Source organism: Monomorium pharaonis, chromosome 5 (genome assembly GCF_013373865.1).
Source record: "Monomorium pharaonis isolate MP-MQ-018 chromosome 5, ASM1337386v2, whole genome shotgun sequence".
Classification (NCBI taxonomy): Eukaryota; Metazoa; Arthropoda; class Insecta; order Hymenoptera; family Formicidae; genus Monomorium; species Monomorium pharaonis.
Window position 1 is genome coordinate 2,723,839 of NC_050471.1, and position 9,895 is coordinate 2,733,733.

At 35.8% G+C, this 9,895-nt stretch overlaps 4 protein-coding genes across 5 annotated transcripts; 2 read left to right on the forward strand and 2 right to left on the reverse strand.

Moving 5' to 3' along the window:
* Positions 1–24: 24 nt before the first annotated feature.
* Positions 25–4,413, reverse strand: LOC105830352 (dystrophin). Of its 2 annotated transcripts, none has more exons than XM_012669625.3 (11): positions 3,967–4,413; positions 3,289–3,425; positions 3,008–3,215; positions 2,276–2,519; positions 2,085–2,196; positions 1,853–2,019; positions 1,672–1,781; positions 1,372–1,594; positions 977–1,313; positions 612–908; positions 25–547 (listed from the first exon to the last, which is right to left on the reverse strand). In XM_012669625.3, the coding sequence occupies exons 2-11, from the start codon at positions 3,386–3,388 to the stop codon at positions 426–428; spliced, it is 1,920 nt and encodes a 639-aa protein (XP_012525079.1). In that variant the 5' UTR covers positions 3,389–3,425; positions 3,967–4,413; the 3' UTR covers positions 25–425. The 2 variants fall into 2 exon arrangements, with proteins under 2 accessions (XP_012525079.1, XP_028045248.1); XM_028189447.2 differs by having other exon boundaries at positions 3,289–3,436.
* Positions 4,414–4,483: 70 nt separating this feature from the next.
* Positions 4,484–6,773, forward strand: LOC105830353 (serine/threonine-protein kinase RIO1). The gene is made up of 5 exons (XM_012669626.3): positions 4,484–4,671; positions 4,812–5,842; positions 5,927–6,132; positions 6,203–6,493; positions 6,565–6,773. Exons 1-5 carry the CDS (start codon positions 4,604–4,606, stop codon positions 6,664–6,666), a joined length of 1,698 nt encoding a protein of 565 aa, XP_012525080.1. The 5' UTR covers positions 4,484–4,603; the 3' UTR covers positions 6,667–6,773.
* Positions 6,774–6,902: 129 nt separating this feature from the next.
* LOC105830355 (DNA repair protein XRCC3) lies at positions 6,903–8,384 on the forward strand. The gene is made up of 5 exons (XM_012669629.3): positions 6,903–7,091; positions 7,212–7,406; positions 7,675–7,805; positions 7,880–8,086; positions 8,150–8,384. The coding sequence occupies exons 1-5, from the start codon at positions 7,076–7,078 to the stop codon at positions 8,360–8,362; spliced, it is 762 nt and encodes a 253-aa protein (XP_012525083.1). The 5' UTR covers positions 6,903–7,075; the 3' UTR covers positions 8,363–8,384.
* Positions 8,374–9,817, reverse strand: LOC105830354 (RNA pseudouridylate synthase domain-containing protein 1-like). Its single transcript, XM_012669628.3, has 4 exons — positions 9,284–9,817; positions 8,971–9,214; positions 8,615–8,891; positions 8,374–8,546 (listed from the first exon to the last, which is right to left on the reverse strand). The coding sequence occupies exons 1-4, from the start codon at positions 9,503–9,505 to the stop codon at positions 8,399–8,401; spliced, it is 891 nt and encodes a 296-aa protein (XP_012525082.1). The 5' UTR covers positions 9,506–9,817; the 3' UTR covers positions 8,374–8,398.
* Between the last annotated feature and the right edge of the window lie 78 nt (positions 9,818–9,895).

The following is a 9,895-nucleotide window of genomic DNA, read 5'->3' on the forward strand; positions in this document are numbered from 1 at the left end:
TCATATAAAATATAAAACTAAAAATTATATCCATCTTTCACATGTTGTCAATAAGAATCTTTAAAATATTTTCTTTCATGATTGCACAGATACTACAATAATACGCATATAAAAAGTATGGAGAGATACGTTTTCAAGTATAATAATCGCAATTATTTCGCAATTAGCGAAATGTAGCTATTTCATTATCAGCGAGTAATATCGAATGCAATTATTACTTAGGATTAATAGATAATGCATTGATCTCCTTCTTTGGATAATTCGTAATGTTAAATAAAATGGCACGTTTTATACGCTAGCCAAGGGCAAAAAAAAACAAATACTTGAGATTACTATAGCAAAATTGCAAAGGAAGATAAGGTCAGTCAGTGCAATATAAAAATTTTTAAATTTACGATGTCTAAGTTTACATTCAAGAAGCCTTTTCAGACGATAGTAGTAAGCTTACTTTTACGAGATTCCATACCTTCAATGAGGCCAGTCAATAGATCTTCCATCTCTGTAGTGGCACGTTTTAATTTACAGTTATCATTACCATCGTACGATTCTGCAAATCGCATACATACATTAATATTATGTGCACTTTTGTAAGCCATGCTGCATAAACTTACCGTCAAAGCAATCATTGGCAACCATATTTTGCAGTCTGTCTAATATATCGTTAAGATCTCCTTGAATATTTTGCAAACTACTGTGCTGTGAGTGTTTGTCAGGACGTTGTAGCGAGGACGGCGTGTTGTCTCTATGAATGCCAGTAGGAGATTGAGACGCTGTTAGCGATGTATCGTTATCTGTATTACTAATTGCCGTGTTGGCTGTATAATTGTCTTCTTTGCAATTCGAATTACCAGCGGTCAACCACTGAGAAAAACCACTATTAGCTGGACTCAATTCTCTCCTTCTTGTTCCTAATTTAACAAGCATTCACATAAATTTAAGAATTATTTCTCATCGTATTAATGTATTTTGTACTTACCGCCAATCCAAGTACTTAATTCTATGCGATTGCTGTCTGGTAAATTACTGGCGAATCCAGTACTCGTAGAGGCCACCTCGGTGCAAAGAAGAGCATTGGCATTAGTCTCCTCTGCCGTATGCTCTATAGGTGACGATGTATTAAAACTATCCAACATTAATTTATCCTTTCTATGTTGCAATTTGGATTCTTGCTGTTGATTCGTATTGTCTTGTCTAATAATCGGACTTAACTCAAATTCTAGAGGCAAGGCCGTTAATCTTCTGGATGATAAGGGTGGCAGCATCGGGGTGCTTTGCATACGATTGATTTGGGCTGTATCGGTGAATAAGTATTTCTGTAAAAATTAAACAGATTTAGTGATTGATGGTTAGATAATTTTTTACTTGATATACCTTAAGCACTTTCAATCGCTGCAGTTGAGATTCGATGGTTGCTCTATGACGTTGTAGCCTCTCTGCTTTGGTGCCCTGTATATCTAGCAACTCTATTTGCAGTTGTCGATTTTCTTCTTCCAAGTGCATTATGATACTTTGTAATTCCTTTTGTGGATCAGTCAGAATTTTTCGTTTAACCGTGCTTCTTAACGAAACGTAATCCGTTCGTCTAATCTCGTTACTATAAAAAAAATTTTTTCACTGAATATATTGTGTAATTGTTTAATAAAATTTCAAAAGTTTATATGTGCAACAAACCTGACAGCGTCTACGACCGAATCCTCCATCGTGACTGTTCTGGTAGGACACAATCTCAGTTTATTTCTGATCAATTCAAGGATCAGCTTTGTAATTTCACGATGCGAAGTCTACGAAAAAATTGCTCTTCAGTTATATATTTTACACATTAAAGAATAAGAATTTAAATGTATTATTGTACCTTCACACAATATTCGCGAATTGGATGCTTTAATTTGTGCTTGTTCGATGTCTTCCCTAAGAGAAAACATTCCTGGCACTGATGATACCCTGTGCATTTCAAACATGTATATCTTGGTCCCTGTACCGGTGTTATTTTACACGAGGAACATCTAATGTTATGTATAACTGCAAATTAAAATTTATTTATTATCGTATTTAAATACAAGTAATATTTAAATTTTGTCATTTACTTTGTTCTGCTGATTTTATTCGATTAAATGTCGTTATCCAGACCAGTAATGGAGGTTCTTGCATGATCCACGCGGCGAACTCTGCTTCCGTAACTCCAAGACCACCTTGAGACTGATATTGATAATTAAATGGTAATAATTAATAAATAGAAGTCATTTTAAAAGATAGTGAACACAAAATCAGTTCATACCTTTACAAAGCAGGCATCTATGTGTGATTGAATTTGTTCATATCCATATGCTACACTTTCTCCCAGCATTTCTGTTATCTTGCAGATATTTGTTAATAAGGTGTGCAAACCAGCTCGAGATAAGCATGCATTGTGATCAGCCAATTGTTGATATAAATATCCATATTTTTCTTGTAATTTTCCACTGCTCAATAACACTAGTGCAACTTTTACTGAGAACACTAAAATATTTCTAGTATTTTGTCTGTTAAACATATTTTCATATTATTATCGGATTTTTTTTCACTATAATTGTTGCTAATAGTATGTGTTTAAAGAGACATTTTAAACTGAGATTTTGAACACATTGATATCATTATTAAAGTACAGAAAACAGTATCAAACATTGGTATCAAATTAAAACTTTTTAATAATCTTAAACAAATTCCACAAAATATTATATTTTTATTTTAATATTATAATAGTCATTTAAAAAGTACAATTATTTTAATAATAATAGTATTAAAAAAAGTTTAATTTTTGTCTCAAAGATATTACTTATCTCATAGTTTTTTCTCAGCTTACGAAAATTATTAAATAATGAGAATTTATTTTTCTTAATAAAATTATACAACAAATCTTTATATAATTATATTTAACGCTAATTTTTTTCATTTCAATATTTAACATTTTGAAAATAAAGATATTTACAAAACAAAAATGTTTTTGTTTAATATAAAAGTAAGAACTTACTTGTCAAAAGTATTCAAGATATAATTTGTGGCAAGCTTAGTCACAAGATCTACGTCAAAATTGAAGTTACTTTCTTTTTGTGCCGCAAAATAGATGTCAGATAAAACATCCTCGATTTCACTTGGGTCTAAATTGACACAATTTTCAGTAATGGAAAGTCTATGACGTTCAAACACTCCCGCTATTAATTCCAGTTGTATGTGTGTCACTAAATAAAAATAAAATAGCTTGAAAAAAATCAATAAAACTCGAGGAAAAATTAGATGGAGAAAATTGCTTACTGTTCAATTCCCTATGTAATATCTGCATCTTTGCAGCAGTTCTGTAAGATGTGTAACGAATAGCATTACATTCTTGCATAGATTGCATGATACTCTCCATGATGAAATGTCACCACTCTGAATTGCTCGGTGCTTATCTGCAAATGTTCTTCAAGCATATAAGTTTGAACTCTTGCAAATAATGATTTAAAAAATCAGTCATTAAGTTTATACGAAATTATTATACATTCTTTACTCGTTAATAACATAGAAAAATGGAGTAGATAAAATTGTAATTCTCTTGCAACTTTTTTAAATAGTATATTTCTATGACCCTGTTCATAAACTTTTGTTCATAAAATTTACTTATAATATACACATTATTATATTACATAATATAATTTTATTAGTTATACCATACAAGAATCAAATGTATTTAAACAAATAAAAATTGCGTTAGTAATAATTATTTAAAAAACACATTTTAACGCTTTACTCGTGCAATAAACAATTCAGAAAATGTTTTTAATTACAATTAACAAATATTATAATTTAATATCCTAATATATCGGATAAATCAAAAAGCGTGATAGATCCACGACATTCAGAAGGCATAAAAAAATACATCAACGTAAAGTTGAAATAAATTACAGGTATATAGAGAACAGTATCGATAGAAAAATTATCAAAAAAGCTTACTCTCTGTCATCTCAACATAATCTCGTAGTTTAAATAATGATGTAAACAAAAGAACGATCTACGCTTGAATCACGAAGTGTGAAAAGAGCATAGAGGACGAAATAAATATAGAAATTCACTGGGAATTAAAACAGAGCTTTTGACATGAGGATCGACCAATCGCACTTCAAAAACGAAAGAAGGAAAGTTAAAAAACAAATCTATTAATTGCACGAAATTGAGTTATTAAAAAAATAAATTTTGTGTCCAGTAAGATGCGATCTCAGAGAATAAAATGCACCATGTACTACTGCATTTAATAGCGTGCTCCGAAAAGGAAAATATTCGTTATACACAGCGGTTCATTAATCGAGTTCCTCGGGTGTAGAAAAGTACAGGAATTACAGCAACCTCAGCCAATCGGACGCTGCCAATGACCTAGTAAGTTGTTCTAATTGGCTGTTCCTGCACTAGTTGCACTCAGAGAAGACACGAGCGTGAGCGAGATGAAAAATAGACAGATGTGCTGCGCGATTCGGAGCACAAGGTGTAGAGCGTAAACACCTTACAAGCTGCGAGCAATAGTGAGCAATGAGCATGAGCACGTGTTGTAGCGAGATGTTGCGCAATTCATGAATTAATAGACAAGTTGGACGAGATGTCGGAGGAACAATTCGAGGAAGGACAATTCAGCGATGCCGACGAGGGGGAGGAACTGCCTTGCATGTAAGTTGTAGTCATTAACTCCCGTAAGAATAATGACAGATTTGAGGTACGAGTAGAGGAATGTTTATAAAGTTATTTACAAATTCGTTGTATATCCATCTTTATAAAAAATCTGTTTATATTATATAATTTTTTTGCAGGCAAAACGGTAAATTAAGGGAGTTTGAAGGGAAACTTTTAAATCCTAATGGGAATTCTAAGAAGCAACTCGAAAAAGCAGTGGCCCATCTGCAAATTACAGAAAACAAAGCGAATAATGATGATAACGATGACGACGATTATTGTAACAATGATTACGATCTGGATGAAGAGAAGAATATCGTGGTAAATACGAGTTCACAGAAATCAAACACTCAGACCACATCTACAAAGATAACGAACTACCAGCCTAAACACAAACTGCTGTCCCGTTATGCTAATAAAATTAATTTGGAGAAATACGCGGGTCCGTCGTTGCCAGGTCATGTGGCCAACGTGCTAATCGAGAATGACAAGCGAATTAACAAAGATCGCATAAGGATGAAAGACAAGAGCGACCATGCAACCATTGAGAATGTATTAGATTCGCGGATCAAGAACAAGCTGCACAAGCTGTTCGAGAGTGGAGTGCTGGCAGAGATAAACGGCTGCATCTCGACTGGGAAGGAGGCCAATGTCTATTACGCGAAATCGAAGAGCGGAGAGGACCTCGCTATCAAGATATATCGAACATCCATCCTGACCTTCAAAAATCGGGAGAAGTACATCAGAGGCGAGTATCGTTTCGACCACGTGCACTCCTTGCACAATCCGCGCAAAATGGTGAAGGTCTGGGTGGACAAGGAATTTTCGAACTTAAAGCGCCTGGAGCAGGGCGGCGTCCGAGCGCCGCGGCCGCTCATATCCGCTGGCCACATGCTGTTGATGGAGTTCTTTGGTTCGGACGGCTGGGCAGCGCCTAAGCTAAAGGACGCCGTACTTACGGAAACAAAGGCAAGGACGTTGTACAGAGAGTGCATCGAAATGATGTGGAAGATGTACAACAAGTGTCGGCTCGTCCATGCAGATTTGAGCGAATATAATATTCTCTATCACGATGGATCGCTCGTGATCATTGACGTTTCTCAGGCGGTAGATCGCGATCATTGTAACGCGATGGAATTTCTCAGGAATGACTGCAGCAACATTACAGGTGCGACAAGTGAAAACATTTTATTATTCTCATTTAAAGTTCAGAAGGAAGAAATGTATTTGATTTACATCTATTTCTTTTCAGCATTTTTTAAAAAATATAACGTGGGAGTTATGTCGCTTCAAGCCTTGTTTGATTTTATAACGGATCCAACTATAAACGAAAAGAATATGGATGAGTATCTAGATATGTGGATGGAAGAAGGAAATCAAAAAGAGAAGGATCCACATCAACAGCAAGTAGAGGAGGCCGTTTTTAAACAGGCTTACATTCCCCAAAGATTGACTCAGGTATGGGCGATTACTGCAAATGGTGCACGCAATATACGTCATCTTTGATTTATTTCTTATTTTTTTGCAGGTGATCAATGCAGAACGCGATATAAATCGCGCAAAGTCTGGAGAAGATTTAATTTACAAGACGCTGATAGGCTTAAAAGCAGATTTGTCCAAGCCAGCGGAAACACCAGAAATTCTCGCTAACAAACACAAGACAGAGAGCAAAAATAAGAAGGAAGCAAGTGATACTTGTAGCTCCTCCAGTGACGACTCCGATAGTGAGAACGAGAGCGAAACAGATAGCGGGGATAATAATAAGGGAAAGTTCGTAAATTCGGCTAGACCTAGAAACGAAAGTCCTGAAAGTCGAAAAGTAAGACATTCGTTTTTCTGCGCGACTATAGATCTATTAATTTTACAGCTAATTAATCTTTTTAATTTTAGATGCGCAAAAAGGCAATCAAAGAACAGCAGGCGGAAAAGCGGAAAGTCAAGATAAAAAAGCACGTGAAGAAACGTAAAATAAAAGTATCAAGAGGAAAATAAAGAAAAAATAAAATTATGTAACGTGTATATTGATAATCACATTAATTATAGGACATTAATAATATCGAAGTAAGCACAGGAAAGAATTACAAAAAAATGGCAGACAATTATTTAAAAATGTTCGAGCGCAATTTGATTTTAATGTAAATGCATGCAATTACGTACTTTTCTCGAAATTGACTGACCGCCTAGTTTTTTTTTTGCTTCATTTTGAAATATATTTTTTGGTGTGAACGCGCGATGGCGCCACAATCGTCAAAGAAGTAACGAGTACCATCTGATATTCGATTTATCAAAGCATCTCTCTCGGAAACGTTGAATTTCAAACAAACTATCCACAAATTGTCGATTGCCAAACAATGTAAATGATACAAACGATCTGTCAAAAGTGCCGGTGATCAGTTTCAAGATGGAAGATCTACTAGGTATTGTAGAGAAAAGGAAAGCTTACCTTTGCTTAGAATAAGACATTTTTTTTAAACACTGAATCAGAGTAACATTTGACATTCGCGCCGGCTAATCTTTACTGTGCAATTGCACACCAGTGACGGACGCAGCGGCGATTAAAGAGAGGTTTCTGACGACTGGTTGCCCGAGGCTAGATGCGAAGCTCGGTGGCGGCATACCTTGCAGGGGTATCACGCAGATCTACGGTGCCGCTGGCACCGGCAAGTCACAGTTGGCTCTACAGTTATGTCTCACCGTCCAACTGCCGATAACCGCGGGCGGTCTTGGAGCTGGTAAATATTCAAATAAGGAGAAAAATGTAGGCTGCGCGAGTCTGAGAATAAATGAAAGACCGCTCTAAAATTATCTTTAAATTCTTAATTGATAAAATATATTTTTTACGTATTTTAAAATTCGATATGTTGAGGAAAACAGAAAAATTTGATAGAAAATACCAAATCTGGATAATCGTGGAATGATTTTTACGTTATACTTTCAATCCTTTCTCGATTATATAGAATCGTCCCAAAATGTTTATAGTGAACTCTCTGGTGTTAACAGGTGCCATATACATTTGCACGGAAACTGCTTTTCCTTCAAAACGGTTACAACAGTTGCTGAGAAACTCGGAGATAGCTAAAACTCATTCTGTGAATGGAGATGTGATATTAGTGAACCACATAGCCACTATTGTAATTTAAAAAATTATAAGAGAGTTAATGCACAGTGTATAGATTATATTGTTAAATTGTCTTGTTATTTACAGGAAGACCTGGAACTATGCCTGCAACGTAAAGTGCCAATACTGATGAGTACTCGTAAAACAGGATTGTTAATTATTGACTCGATAGCTGCCCCTTACAGAGTAGAGGATTGGAGAGATGAGGTGCAGGGCAAAAGCAAGAGAAGCATCGGGAGGCAATTACACGAACTTTGTAAAAACGATGACATATGTGTGATATGCATTAACCAGGTAAACATAGATTTAAATGCACTGTTGTGTCGTGTGTTAACATATCAGTTTTTTGTTCTTCAGGTTTCCGCGGTTATAGATGGTCACAGAATTATTAATGAGGACGCGACTGAGAAACCAGCTCTAGGATTCACATGGTCAAGCATGATAACCACTTCTATATATTTCTATAGAAGACTCGCCTCGCGATATGCTTGTGTGATGCTAGCTTCGCACCTGCCAAGGCTCACTTTCCAATTTGAGGTAAACAAATCTGGTGTCAGGGCGGCTGAATAAATTTGTTTGTGTTACAAAACAAGAACATTTCAATTTTTATTCCACGAGTTTGTATATATCACGAAATATATTCTCGTCCAAGATCTTTATTACATTCGTCACTTTATAATCGGACAATATAGAGGCGTCGAACGGATCCACCGTTCTCACGTCTATATTTTCAATATCACAGTTTAGTATTAACCTTGAAAGTAAATACAGTGTTAATTAAAATAATCACGTTGTCTATAAATAGTGATATTTTCTATGTACCTAAGAGAATGAAGGTAGGTTCTGTCAGGCTCAACATCTTTGCCTTCGCTGTATGTGTAATCTCCTATGACTGTATGACCGATATGATGACAATGCACCCTCAACTGATGCCGTCTACCTGTGCCAGGTGCCAACAAAATTTTAGTGGCAGGCTTGCCTTTCCAAAATCCACGTTCCAACACTACCAACGTCGTGTAAGACCTACGTGGCTTATCACAAAAGACACTGTCGCTTGTACACATCTTATGGTTGCCAGTCTTTTCTCGAATATCAGCACCTAGATCGAAAATAGAGTTCAAACTGAGATTTCGTCAAACCGATTATTATAACAGCATCATTTGCAACCAATTGCTAACCGATAGCTTTGTCGATTATGATGTGAGGTTCATGTATGTGGCCATGTACCAGTGCCAGATAGAACTTTTGTACTTTATGGTTTTCAAAAGCGTACGACGCTGCTCTGGCCGCCCTTTTATTTAACGCTATGCACATGACGCCGCTCGTTGGATAGTCCAGCCGGTGAACGAAATGAAACTCGTGGCACAGCCGCGGGTTAACCAGGTCCGGCAGCATCTCGCGCAGTTTCGTCTGCAGAGTATTCTAAAAAAATATTACACGTTTCAGTTGAACACGCTAATCGCACGTATCCTCGAACGAGGATATCCTCACCTTCCTGTTAGGATTATTACTGTTTATATACATGTCGTAGGGCTTGTCTACTATCAAAAAGTTCTCGCTGCGATGCACGATCCTTACGGACCTGTGCTTCTGATACCAATCATTTACCAGCCTTTTGATGTACGAATGTATCAAACGAATTATCGCATACGTCAGATTGCAGACGAACAGCGAGCACGTGTGTAGAAATCTGTTGACGTTTATCCTAACCATCGTAGAGCGAAATCTTTATCGCGACCTCGGACGATGCCTCCACGTTGCGGCCATTTTCATTTATGTGTCATGTGCGCACACACATTAAAAGAATACACATACATACACATCCGCGCATGTCATATATATATATATATAATACATTTGTAAATGCATGATATATTTACAAATGTATTATGTTTTTGTAAAAGTGCAATTTTTTATTATCACTATTATAAATTGTTTACGCATCTATTATAAAAGCGTTCGGTTCATATTAGGTTTTTATTGTTTTATTTTTATTTATTCGCTGGAACCATTAATATTTGCAATTTATGTGTTTGTGTTATTAAATTTATTTTTATGTAACGACAATTTTTTAGTTTTAATGAATAAATAAATAATTTTGTG

Bases quoted from the DNA above. Each gene is read 5' to 3' on its own strand.
- LOC105830352 (XM_012669625.3), bottom strand. From the start codon at position 3,388: ATGGAGAGTATCATGCAATCTATGCAAGAATGTAATGCTATTCGTTAC. The intron at 1,595-1,671 runs GTTTGTTGCACA...TTTTTTTTATAG, and splicing joins TCGGTCGTAGACGCTGTCAG to TAACGAGATTAGACGAACGG. The intron at 548-611 runs GTAAGTTTATGC...TGCGATTTGCAG, and splicing joins TGCCAATGATTGCTTTGACG to AATCGTACGATGGTAATGAT.
- LOC105830353 (XM_012669626.3), top strand. From the start codon at position 4,604: ATGTCGGAGGAACAATTCGAGGAAGGACAATTCAGCGATGCCGACGAG. The intron at 5,843-5,926 runs GTGCGACAAGTG...ATTTCTTTTCAG, and splicing joins TGACTGCAGCAACATTACAG to CATTTTTTAAAAAATATAAC. The intron at 6,133-6,202 runs GTATGGGCGATT...ATTTTTTTGCAG, and splicing joins TTCCCCAAAGATTGACTCAG to GTGATCAATGCAGAACGCGA.
- LOC105830355 (XM_012669629.3), top strand. The intron at 7,407-7,674 runs GTAAATATTCAA...TGGTGTTAACAG, and splicing joins CGCGGGCGGTCTTGGAGCTG to GTGCCATATACATTTGCACG. The intron at 7,806-7,879 runs GTAATTTAAAAA...TGTTATTTACAG, and splicing joins TGAACCACATAGCCACTATT to GAAGACCTGGAACTATGCCT.
- LOC105830354 (XM_012669628.3), bottom strand. From the start codon at position 9,505: ATGGTTAGGATAAACGTCAACAGATTTCTACACACGTGCTCGCTGTTC. The intron at 8,892-8,970 runs GTTAGCAATTGG...TTTTCGATCTAG, and splicing joins CATAATCGACAAAGCTATCG to GTGCTGATATTCGAGAAAAG. The intron at 8,547-8,614 runs GTACATAGAAAA...TTTACTTTCAAG, and splicing joins ACCTACCTTCATTCTCTTAG to GTTAATACTAAACTGTGATA.